At 33.4% G+C, this 13,953-nt stretch overlaps 1 protein-coding gene across 1 annotated transcript in view; it reads right to left on the reverse strand.

Moving 5' to 3' along the window:
• The window catches only part of DPP10 (dipeptidyl peptidase like 10), a 646,469-nt gene that overhangs the window by 72,705 nt on the left and 559,811 nt on the right, over positions 1 to 13,953 (reverse strand). Inside the window, exon 13 of the mRNA XM_042994282.1 lies at positions 10,490 to 10,597. Coding sequence (XP_042850216.1) covers positions 10,490 to 10,597 — 108 coding nt within the window. The remainder of the gene's footprint in view (positions 1 to 10,489; positions 10,598 to 13,953) is intronic.

The following is a 13,953-nucleotide window of genomic DNA, read 5'->3' on the forward strand; positions in this document are numbered from 1 at the left end:
ACTTTGCAAATTTGAACTTTTCAAAGGAATTGTTTAATTGAATTTACTTTAAAAATGTTTCTAGCCAGAAAACTTGTTAGGAATATATTCTTGATTTCTAGGCGTATTACATTGTAATCACAGCATGCTTTCATGTAATTTTCAATTTATAGAACTTATTGAGCTTTTAAAATAACTAATGTATGTTCAACTTTTGTCAGTGTTCCCTATACACTTAAAAAGGATTTCTTCATTTGGATGTGTTCAAAATTATATATTATATTTATATAATTTATAAAATAAAATCTATATTATATGTAATAATATAGTTAATATAATAAAAATATAAAAATAATACAATATATTATACATAATATATATGTGTATATATGAACATATATATATGCATATATATATGTGTGTATATATATATATATATGAACATCATATAATTCACTTTGGACTGAGGAAGGTAAAAGAAGTTTCCACATATCAAATACTTTTTGTGCATATCTACTTTATGAAGGTGGTGACTATACTATCCAAGATGTGGATACATTTTTAACTAATATACTTTCTTTGTGATTTGCACCCTTGAACATTATAAAGTATCTTCTTTTGGTCTTCTTAATGCTTTGCGGCATGAAAATTCTCTTGTCTAGCATTAGGATTTACCCTTTCTAAATCCTTTTTTCTTAAATGTGTATTTTGCAAAAAGATTGAATTGCATGAATTTCAAGAAGCAATATGAAAAACTTTTTTTAATTGTAGTACATAAATTAAGCCAAATTACATTTATTGGGTATAACTGTTTTATAAACCTCTTTTATAAAACTATTTTAAAAACCTCCATCATATTTTATATATTCATTATGGATGTCATATTTAATGAGTTTTTTTGTAGGAAGTCTTTTAGTAATTTTTAAAAATGTTTTTAAATCCAGTGCTAGGTTTTTATTTTAGTTTTACGTTATCATTATATTAACAACTTCAATAATGTTCTTATCCCTCTCACAGTTATCTTTTGTTTCTTGACCATTTCTGTTGTTCTGATTTGCTGTGGATTATGGTTTTTAATTTTCTTTAATCTGTATTTATTTTTGAGAGAGAGAGTGCGAGCGGGGGAGGAACAGAGAGATGGAGAGGGAGACACAGAATCTTTTTTTTTTTTTTTAGTGTTTATTTATTGTTGAGAGAGACAGAGACAGAATGCGAGTGGGTTAGGGACAGAAAGTGAGGGAGACACAGAATCCGAAGCAGGCTCCAGGCTCCAAGCTGTCAGCACAGAGCCCAACACAGGGCTCGGACTCACAAGCTGTGATCTCATGACATGAGCTCAAGTCAGACACTCAACTGACTGAGCCACCCAGGTGCCCCGGGAGACACAGAATCTTGAAGCAGGCTCCAGGCTCTCAGCTGTCAGAACAAAACCCGACGCGAGGCTGGAACTCACACACCCCAAAGTTGATGACCTGAGCCAAAGTCAGAGGCTCAACTGAATGAGCTACCCAGGTGCCCCTGGATTATAGTTTTAATGTTGCCTTTCTTCCAGTCTTCTGCTTCTCTCCTTTAAGAAACCCAATTAAATATCAGTTGCATATTATTTTCCTGTCTTAGCTACTTCTGATCCTCTCTACTTTATTTCATTTATTTACTTATTTTTATCTCTCTTCCTGATAACCACTAGTATATTTTTGGCAATATTTATTTACCCTTGGTCATCTTTCCATTAGTCTCTTACGATTTTGTACTATTTTTTTTTTCAATATTCTTCCTGAAATCTGTTACTTTTTGGGTTACAACTTTTCTTTATACTTTTTGAAGGCTTTTCTGAGTTTTGAATTTCACATTTGATAATTTCATATCTACAAGTGCTTATTTAGTGATACTTAGTTATTTGGGGAGTATTATACTACTGGATCCTTCTGCTTCATAGTTGATTTTGGGAGAGGGATAACTTTATCTATTAAATATTTTTTTTATTCTCACTTTCTGTTTACCTCACATAGCAACTGCGTGTCTACTGCCAGCCATATTTCTTCTTTATAAAAATCTTGGATTTCCTAGGATATAGATGCCTAATAGTGGTGAAAGATTAGGTGAGCCACTAAACTTCTATTACTAGTACCCTAAGGAGCTGCATCCCTAAGGAATGCTATCTCTAGTACCCTAAGAACTTGTTTCTCAAGCACCCCAAGGTAACACCATTAGGAGTAGATACGCGTTTTCTGACAGCCTATATGTATATGTATATGTATGTGTGTGTGTGTGTGTGTGTGTATACACACACACACACATATATATATGCAGCTAATATATATGTGTATATATATAGATACACATTTTTTCCCCTGGGGGGTCCTTAATTTCTATCACCAGTTTCTAGTTTCTACCTTTCCCTTCACCACAATATTCCAAGAGATGGGTCTGTCAAGCTTGTTTCTTTCTTTCTTTCTTAGGTGGTATTAAAAAAAAATCATATTTGGTTTTGTGCATATTCAAGGTACTTCACTGTGATTCCTTGTCTCAGTGCTAACTTTTACTTTTTTTAATTTCATTAATTTTTGCTTTAGGTTTAATTGACATAAAATATCTTATAATTTCAGGTGTACATCATAGTGCTTCAATATTGCACACATTAAGAAGTGATCCCCAGGTTAAGTCTACTTACCATCTGTCAATATACAAAGTTTCAATGTTGAATTTTAAAAGGAATGTAACTAATGTTCCACGGTATAGACTATGCTATATAACCTAAGTTTTTGGTGAATGCCTTTATCAGCATAAAGAAATTGTTTTTGTTCCTAAATTTGTAAGGTTTTTGAACATGGATTTGTGGAATTTATTGGAGGCTGTTTCTGCATCTATTAAGATGATTATATTTTTTCATGTAGATGAAAATGCAGTGAATTATATCATAGATATTTAAATTTTAAGCAAACAGCATTCTTCTGTGAAAAATAACAGTATTTTTTAAAATCCATTGAAGAATTCAGTTTGCCACTACTTGGTTTAGAAGTTCTTAAGTGACCTGTAACTGTCCTTTCCCATACTGTCTTCATTTGATTTTGGTTATAAGATGATATCTGTATCATTAAATGTATCAAAAAATATTCCATCTTTTTCTCCTTTTTGAATATATTTCTATACATTTTAAGTGCATGCTTCTTGAATTTTGGTAGAGCCCAGTTTTCAGAACCACCTGTACTTGATGTGAAAATGTTTAATTTTTTTTTAATGTTCATTTATTTTTGAGAGAGAGAGAGAAAGAGATACAGAGTGTGAGCAGGGGAGGGGCAGAGAGAGAGAGGGAGACAGACAATCTGAAGCAGGCTCCAGGCTCTGAGCTGTCAGCACAGAGCTGGACATAGGGCTCGAATTCACGAACTGCGAGATCATGCCCTGAGCTGAAATTAGACCCTTAACCTACTGAGTCACCCAGGCGCCCCTGAAAACACTGTTTTAAAATGCTGTTCCATTTCCTTAATATTATGGGACAATCACATTGTTTCTTAAATATGTTTGTTTTTTTTTTTTTTAGAATTTATTTATTTCATTCAGGTTCTCAAATTTGTTGGCATAAAGTTAATAGTATTTTAAAATACAGTTTAAATATGCAGTTCTGCCTCCTTTGTGTAACTTACACTTTTTTTTAGGTTGATTTAATTTTTGAAAGAGAGAGTGAAAGAAAGCCATGAGTAGGGGAGGGTCAGAGAGAAAGGAGAAAGAGAATCCCAAGAAGGCTCTGCGTTGTGAGTGCAGAGTCCCATGCAGGGCTTGAACTTACGAACTGTTCGATCATGACCTGAGCAAAAATCCAAGAGTAGAATACTTAACCAACTGAACCAGCCAGACACCCCAAACCTATGACTTCTTGATTATAACTTTGGATTCCAGTAGTCATTATCAGACCTTGCTTTGAATGAGCCAAGGACAGAATACTAACAGCTTAAGGTTTTAGTGCATCTTTGGTGCCCAATTTTAAGATGAACAATATCTCAAAACATTGAAAGGTACAGAAATTGTGCTCTATTATTTGAACATATCTAGAGATGCCTTGGTTTCAAGATTTCTAGCTTGATTATATTTTCTCCATTTTTTCAGAAAATTTTGTTATTTGTAGGTATGTATTCAAGGATAGAAGAGTGTCCACATTAAACGTGATCATGAGTGGGGAGCCTGGCTGGCTCAGTTGGTTAAGCAAACAATTAAGTTTGACTCTTGATTTCAGTTCAGGTCATGATCCCATGGTTCGTGAGTTTGAGCCCTAAATGGGGCTCTGCACTGACAGTGTAGAGCCTGCTTGGGACTCTCTCTCTCTCCCTCTCTCTCTGCCCCTCCCCTGCTCACAATCTCTCTTTCTCTCTCTCTCAAATTAATAAACTTAAAAAAATACTTAAAAAAATTAAAAAGTACAAGTTATCATGAGCAAAACTCAATGCTTTGAGACAATGTCTGAACACAGTGTACCCAATATTAAAAATTACACATTATTCATTTCAATGATGCATCCAGCATAAAAATATTTTTCTTCTAACTTAGGACCAAAAGTTTTCTTGTTGGAAGCCTTAACAACAACCTCACAATTTTTAGATTTCACTTCAAGCATCTGTAATTGCTTTGCTCACTTTATATCCACGAGGGCAAATCTGGGCTGAGGAATAAGTGCAACTTCATTTCACATGTAAGAGCATAGCCTGTCTTTTATAGTTCTACAGATATAGTTGTAAGACTCAACTATTCTCCACTACTGCATATCAGATTATATTGCATCAGCGAGCATATTACATTTGATCTGGACTGGAGGTAAACAATCCTAATACAAATCAAAATATGGTAGATGGCTCATACAGTGAGTTCAAAATAAATATCAAGAAACTTGACTAATCTTCCCGAGGGGTGTCTGTATCTCAGTTAGTTTTCAGTCCACTTTCCAAAGACAATCACAGCTAAGATAACTGAACAAAGAGGAAAGAAGAATCATTCTCACTGCGCAGTAATAATTCTTTCCATGCAACCATGGTCTCTATTATATTAACTTGGTAGAATACAAAAAAATGATGATAAATATGAAAGCATAGTGGACTTTTGACAAGGGCAACATGGCAATGTACTTTAAACTCATATTTCACTTTTAATTTTAGACTAAATGGCGACACAACTAATGATTTTCATTCATTAGTGGGATGGAAATCTAGGATGCAGATCAAGTGTTTTTATTGCCAAATAAAATTTGAGAATAAGGTATTAGACACCATTAGAAATCAGATTACCTCTCCTCAAATTGGTATAGATTTTCTCTTACTTAGCAAAGTTAAATATTAATCTTGTATTTCTATTTAAAAATTTGGAAGATTGGTATCAGTGAAAATTTCATAATATATGTGCTTTTTACCTGATTACACACTGTTCATTCAAATTTCTTATGTTAAATTCTGTTTAATTTCTACAGCTTCTAAATAAGTGATATAGTGCTTAAAATAGCATGCTATAATTTACTATTTATCACACGAGGTGAGCTAATTGTTTTCAGACAATGTCCTAATCAGATACAGCAGTGAAATTTAATGAAAAAAAATTTATTGGGTTGATTAGGTGATAGAATTGTGAATTGGGGGCATGCCATTTTCTAAAGTTTTTGTAATGAATAATGGCATTTAAAATTGTTCCAAGTGAAATCATCAGCTCTCATGAGCAAAACTTTGTATTGCTGTGTAGAGAAAGAGAATGGATTCACCAACATATATAATTTTTCATTTAACACAATTTAGGAAGATGACAGGGCAGTTCCTTTCATTTATGAATCTGAACCACTTAGCATGATTGAAACTCTGCTTACTCCATATCTGAGAGAAAAAAGGTAGCCATGTCTTTGGCAAAAACCTTTTTACTTAACTGCAGCCTGCATTACAGCAAATGCAGGATATTAGAGTTCCAGACAAGGCAATTCAGAAGTTAAAGGTCTATATGAGGACTGCTATGGAGAGAGAGGTAGGAGAAAACTTGTGAAGCAATTGCAAGTCTGATGTTCTGAGGGAAAGAAGTTTTGCATCATTGTTTGACTCAAGAACCACATAAACTGATATTAATACTGCACAGTGTATATTTTACTCAAAAGAGCAATTACTTTATAGATTTTTAGAAAAGCCAGTTTTTATTTTTATTCATATTATCTTTAAGGTAACTTATGAAAGTAGAGAAATTCTGTTATCACATATTCATATGGAAAGTAATCTAGAAATAAATTTTATATACATATATATATACACACACATACATATATGTGTATATGTATGAGTTTATATGTGTGTGTACACATATATATATGAGTTTACAAATATCTTACTTTTGATGCAGGAACTCCAGGGCTGTTAATCAAAACTAAATAAAGGATCCATAATATAAACTAGCTTTTTGTATAGTGACAGATATAGTTACAACAAATTGCCACTGAATTAAACACTGAATTATACTGGTTAACTATCTACATCCAGTCAACTAAATATTAATCTTCTAAAGAACTGTTTCTCAAAATTATGTAGCATTATGGGAAAAGTATGCTTTATAATTAGAACTTAAACTATGAAATTCTATAGTTAACATAAAATTATAATCTTGTCTAAAAGGAAGGAAACATAAATTCTTTCTAGTTTTATTTTTTGAAATTAGTAAGGAATGCCTTTGTAAATGAGAAAAATAAATACTAGAATATGTGTAATGACAACCATCACCCTCTTAACGAAAATAGCCTGAAAGGCTAATTTTATAGCCTGGTCTCCAATTAATAGTTTCCATCTACCTACTCATTGTCAAAGAGAGCAAAATGTTTGGAGAAAATTACTAACTTCATTTAGTGAGATACTTCATACAGATAAATACATTTTCAGTCAGTGAGGAAGCTCTCAAATATAGCTAAGCATCAAAGGGTGCTCATCCTGCTGGTTGGCTGTCAAACTCTGTTCTCATCATTCCTCCTCACTGGCAGCAGGTCAAGGAAGAAAGAGTGTAAGAAGTCATCAATGTTGGTATATGCATTACTATTTAGACTCTAAGTTATTACACTATTTTTGGAGAGCCAATTTGCCACTCCATAGCAAAACTTAAAAACGTATGTACACATACACTTTGCCTACATATCTCTGATATCTTAAAATATATTTTTGTGGTAATAATCATAAATAAATACTTATGCATATGAATGTTTACCTCTGAGTAATTTCTCGTATCAAAATTAGAGTAACTTTAATGCTGATTAAAATTGATTCATTTAAATAGAGTATACTAAACCTATTTGGCAGAATGTTGAACAGCTATTAAAATGACATTGGAGACTAATATTAAACATTAAGAATATAATAAATAATATAAGAATTCTTATACATTATTCTTTAAATACTACAAATCCATACATGTGCTTTGATTGCAATATTCAAAAGAAAATTAAATATTTTTCAATGTTAAAAGGAATTAGAAATACCTATATATACAAATTTATTTACAGTGTGATGTGTGAGGTGAGGAGACTGTGTTTGATTTTAAATGAGTTAATTCAGCTTCAAATTCTAAGATTTTCATAGCATATATATGTGTCAATATCATAATCTTAGAGGATTCTTAAAAGATCTTTTTTGTAAACTATTTAAAAAAATTGAGGTGGGGGCGCCTGGGTGGCTCAGTCGGTTAAGCATCCGACTTCAGCTCTGGTCATGATCTTGCGTTTAGTGGGTTCAAGCCCCGCATCAGGCTCTGTGCTGACAGCTTGGAGCCTGGAACCTGCTTCAGATTCTGTGTCTCCCTCTCTCTCTGCCCCTCCCCTTCTCATGCTCTCTCTTTCTCTCTCTCTCTCAAAAATAAATAAAAACTTTAAAAACTTTTTTTTTTGAGGGAAAGGAATTCAAACTGTTTACTAAGATTGTGTCTGTGTGTAAACTTAGGTATAACGTACATTTATCTAACCACTGACCTCTAATTCATTAACAAAGTAGATTAATTTTATCCATATTGCCAAAACATCCATAAATAATAGTGCAGTCATGTTTATTTCTCACTGAGGTAAGCCACAAATTCTCTGAACTGCAACCGGAATAGATCAAAATCTTTTCTACTTCAATGAAAGCTTTGTTATAATCTTCATATAGAAGAGGAACAAAGTAAACACATCTACTCTATGAAGTTGTTCTGAACACTTCAGGAATAATGAATTAGACTGCATGTCAGGCTGTTTTGATTGGGGGAAGAAGGTATTTCTTCCCAAGGCTTATAAAGAAACTTCTGTTGGTTCATAAATGTCTCAATTCCTACAGGCCAGCATTAGCACCTCCCATTCCCTTCCAATCCAACACTTTTTAAAAGACACTATTTCTCTCCTTAATTTGTTAAATAGATTGTCTTCTTGGAATTGTATATATAATGGTGTATTATACATCTTCCCCTATCATTTGCTGTATTTACAATTTGTATGCAATTTGGACAACCTGGGTTTTCACATAGTTTTGTGAATATAAAATACTGTGGTTTAAAAATTTAATAAAATGGGGTGCCTGGGTGTCTCAGTCAGTTGAGTGTCTGACTTTAGCTCAGGTCATGATCTCGAGGTTTGTGAGTTCAAGCCCCGCATCAGGCTCTATTGCTGACAGCTCGGAGCCTGGAGCCTGCTTCAGATTCTGTGTCTCCCTTTTTTTCTCTGCTCTTCCCTTGCTTCTCTGTCTCTCTTTCCTTCCCAAAAATAAACATTAAAAATTTAATAAAATGTCACAGTGTTAACATTTGCGTTTAGTGGGTCTGAGCCCCGCACCCACACTTATAGTGTGATATATTATTTTTGACCAAAAGATCTAGTATTTATGATAACAAAATTTATAATTAGCTAGCAAAAGTTAATCAGGTAGAATAATTTGCTAGTGAAACTTCTTCCAGTTTACATAAAAAAAAAAAAAATAGCCCCCTTAGTGCTGTCTGATATAATCATTTTAATACATATAAAATCATCAAAAAGTTTAGGCATATATAGATACATTTATTTCAAACATAAATGAGATATTATAGATTAGTCTATAACCTATTTTTCCAACTTAAATGATATACTATGAAAATTAATATACATCTTTATTGTGAAAATTATATATGTTCCAAATTACTTATTTTGGCTTTAATTCAAATTAAAGTCATGGCAGTTGTTTTAATAGGTACAGAACTTAGACATGTGTTAAATTTTAAACTACCGACATAGGATTTTGAGAATTCAAGGCACTGAGCTGCTGCACATAAATATGTATATAGATTATGATAAAAGTTTGAGAATTTGCACAAGGCTTGTGAAGGTTCTAACAACATAAATGTAGCCAGGTTGTTTAGGGATCTTTTGGCACATTTATATTTACTCTATATTTTGTAAGTGCGAAATTGATTTTTGGCTAGTTTGTTTGTAAACTCTCATAGAGGATTGCAATTTATCCACATCCTTTGCCTTTGTAAATTATCTTTTGCCTGAGACTAGGATGTTTATTTATTTGATTTTGAAGGAAACCAGTTCTCCTGAATGTTTGTTATTGACCATTACATTCAAATTGACTCATTAACCTTGTCACATTTAAACCATTTGTGAATTCTCCCATTTTTAAATAATTGGATAAAACTGTATGGTCTGCTAACTCATTTGGAATTTAAAAGAAAAATAACCCTTTCCTTATTTTTATTGGAAAGTCTATAAAAATATAGCACAGACTCTGTGTCACTGACAATACATTTTATCCTGGTTTTTCAAATATGCATTGTATTTCCCTGTGGGGGGGTTATCATAAAGTATTCAACTATTCAGTTTTTGATGGACATTTAGTGTGCTTCAAGCACTTATTTATTTATTCACTCATTCATTCATTCATTCATTTACGTTTATGTATTTTGAAAGAGAGAAACTGAGCACATCCGAGGGGGAGGGCCAGAGAGAGAAAGAAAGAGAATACCAAGTATTCTGATGCTGCAACTGACAGTGTGGAGCCCAACCTAGGGCTTAAACTTATGAACGGTGAGATCCTGACCTAAGCCTAAAGCAAGAGTCAGACACTTAACCAACTGAGCCCCCCAGGTGCCCCAGAAATTAGCTTGCTTCAAATATTTAAAACATTTATAGCACCTTGAAAATACTGCTTACACAAAATAGGGAATATACATATTTGTTGAATGAAAAATTTTCTCTAAATTGTCCTCCAATCTCTGAAAGTAGGGGTTGGGTAATTTTCATGTATTCAATTCTCTCTAATCCAAGGCCCAAGTCTCTTAGCATATATTATGGCTCACTAAATTCTCTTGAGTGTTGAGACTATTATATGGGAAAGTACAGTTTGAATTTATAGTTATGGAGGGGGATCCTCTTTCTAGAACTTAGTCCTCGGGTTAAATGTATGCCTGGATTTCACAGGCATTAACTGTAGGTTCAGAATATGCCCTAAGAATTGTACCTTCGTGAGTATGACAGCAATGAAACCAAACACAGAAAGGAGCCAGCACGTACCTGGACAAGAAACATCGCTATGTGGTGAAATTCTCCACGGCCCCCTTGCTTAACAGGAACTGTCATAAAGAATGTGCTGCCGTCTCTAGAAAACACTGGCTCCTCATTCTAAAAACAGAAGTGCACGTGATGACATCAAGATGGTATTGGACTTTTGTTTGCAAAACGGTCAAATTATTTTAAAAATAATGTGAATGCACCACCACCATCTATCTTCAGAAAATTTTCATGTGTCCCAACTAGAAACTGTGTCCATTAAACAGTAACTTCCCATTCCTCCCTACCCCACTCCCTGGAAGCACCATCAATGCCCTTTCTGTCTCTTTGTTTTGACTCTACCAGAACAAATTCTTTAATGACTGGCTTACAAAAACCAAACAATATCTAATATATTTTTTTCTGAAATATTTCACCCAGCCACTCTAGTTACTTGAACATACATTTCTGTTGATGCATATATAAATGTACTGAAACGCTGAAATTAAAAGGCTGCAAGATTGGAAGGAATCCATTGAAAATCATTTAATTCAAACTTCCCATCTTCACTGTTCACCCCTCCAAAAATACACAAATACAAATGCCCATTTGATGATTTTTTAATTAAGCTCTAAGTGGCATGTTACATCAATAGAATTATTTTCTGAAAATTAAATGATGGAAGCTATGCATATAGACTGCTTTCCTTTTGCTCCAGGGGAAACATTAAGAAAATGGATTTGTCTGAAAAACATTCAGTTCTTTCCTGTTGGATTAGTGACAGTGATTATACATCCGGTAAAAGAAAGACTTTTGATATGGTTACTTTTTTTGCAGGTCTTTAAAATGCCCTGTAAACCCTTTCAGATGATCTGGCCCTCCACTCTCTTTCTGATCTCATCTCCTTTCATTCTCCTGCTTCCTCATTGTGCATGATCCTGCTCCAGGGCCTTTGCACTTTTTATTCTGCCTGGTTCTTTCTTTCATCTCTTTCATATCTTGGCTCTGTATCACCTTAACAGTGAGGTGTTTTCCCATTACCCCATACAGAGGGTGATCTTAGAAGCCAGATCAGCCAACTCTGTCTGAATCCCTCATCTCTTTTTACCTACTTCTGTTTTTTTTTTTTCCATAGTACCTAACAGTATCCAACATATTTTATTTCAGGTAGGTATGCATTTTTTTTTTTGTATATGCATGTATGTATGCAGGTGGGCAAGTAGATAGGCAAGTAGGTGAAGTTCCTCAGGAATGTAAACTCCATGAGAGAGGACCCTTGAATTCTTCACTGCTCTACCTCCAGCACCTAGATAATGACTGTTACGTAAATTGTGCTTAATAATTATTTACTTATTTTACTTGAATAAGTAAATTAGTAACTATTTTCATAATCTCAAGAGTCTGGTTTCAGCTTTATTAGTGAGAACATCCCTTGATAGAGATATAAGGCTAATATTTTTCTTCTCTACTTCATGGACACTCATGAAAATATATGACATATGTAAAAATGTAAAACTGAAGGAATATACAGTTCAAGGATGAAAACATTGCATTGCTAGGTATATAATAAATACTGACAAGATACCTGAGTGAATCACATCTTTCAACTATGATAGAGTCAATAATTCTGTAGGTTCCCTCTCTTGCCCTCTGGAATCTCTCTTTTTTGCCTTTGTACATGAAACATCTTCTGCTTGGAACAACGTTTTTGTTTTGCTTTTTGTACTGAATCTTACTTATTTTTTTTCTTAAACTTAAGGAACAGAAACCATTACCAAATTTCCCTGGCTAGAGAGTGTCTCGTAGTTAAGAAATCTCTCCTTAGAGATTCTAACAATTACACTGTATTTATCTCTATCATGACATTCAATGCATTCTATTATATGGTTGGCTTCTTTCACTAGGCAAGTAATAATTAAACTAAGTTTATAATTTTATCTTTTTAGCTTTATTGCCTAGGACCCAGTAGGTGTCCAACTCATAATTGGATAGATGAATGCATGTTTACAACAGGCAAAATATTTGTTATATATATTTATCATTCTATCCACATTTGCTCCAACTTATCAGCTCCTTCCCTATTCTCTCCTTGTGATTTGCTCCAAAAGTAAATTGCCTTTTTAAGGTACAGGATTATCTGAGAATTCTCCTTTTTATATTTGTCTACCCCACCCCCCCAAGCCCTTTCCAATTCTAATGTCTTATAAATGGTTCAGCAAAGGAGCAGATGGATACTATATTCCTAAATGCATTGCTGGGCTTAAAACCCTTCACCATGAGGCAATATCTACATATAAATAGGGCTCTATGCCAACCTTTTCCTAGAATCAAATAATGGAAATGGAGCCAATTTCACTGTCTACTTTTACGATTGTAAGCAAGTCAATGTTTATGACACACAGAACAATGGATTGGGGATACCAAACTCTATTTCTTGACCAATAGTTTTGTACATGGGTTATCACAAGCCTCTTGAAAGCCAGGCCACATTCTCTCTGTTCTTCCTACTATCCAGAAAGTGAGCATATGATGATTATACTTAATTCCTAGTTGTCTTAGAAATTTGGTTCATCTCAATACTATCAGTCTCATACTTTAAATTTCATCAAATTTTAAATATTTTATAAAATTCCCTAAGAACTTCTAGAGAAAACCTCAACTGTGACAAACTACCACCTGCATTTTTTTTTACTGAATAATTGATAACTAGTTTCTTTGCTTTAAAAAAAAGTTTCTATTAAACATTCATAAATTTTGGATTTAAAATGTAGATAACATAATTCCAAAAGAGCATACATTATGTTGATACATGTCAGACTATTATGAATTTCACTGGCAATAAAAATGATAGCAAAATAGGTTTAATAATACAGTACAATTCAGAATATATCAATATCCATTATGATGTTGTTTCTCATTGTTATTATTTTCAGTATCTAACTTAAAGTCCATTACTGACTATAAGACCAAAGTTGGGTTTTTTCCTCCAATTTCATGAAGATTAAGTAGTCCATATTAATATCTATTTATCTATCTAGCTGTAGATTTGGTATGCCTATGCTTCAAACAAGAAAAGTTTTAGCTTATTTACAGACCTTCTTTTTCTTTATTTATTCACCAAGTATTTATGGAAATTTTGTTATAACCAGACTCTGTATTAGGCATTTAGTTTATAATGGGAAACAAAAGATGAATATTCCTCCTGCCCTTGTGAATTTAGGAAAAAGTTCACAGAAATAATTGTGTAAGTATCAAAAAAAAGATTACACTTGACTTTCAAATAACTCTTATTAAGAAATGGGATTTGGTTATGGTGGTTGGAGGAGGTGATTTTTTAAGTGGGTGATTTAGGCTGAGGTTTGAAAAATGATCAGGCTTCACAAAAGAAAGTAGTTGAGAGAATTCTGTTCAGAGGAAAGGTTCATACCAAACCTTGTAGTGTGAGTGCTAATGTGCCACAATGGAGAAGGAATCAACAAGAATCGTTC

This window comes from Panthera tigris, chromosome C1 (assembly GCF_018350195.1).
Source record: "Panthera tigris isolate Pti1 chromosome C1, P.tigris_Pti1_mat1.1, whole genome shotgun sequence".
Lineage (NCBI taxonomy): Eukaryota > Metazoa > Chordata > Mammalia > Carnivora > Felidae > Panthera > Panthera tigris.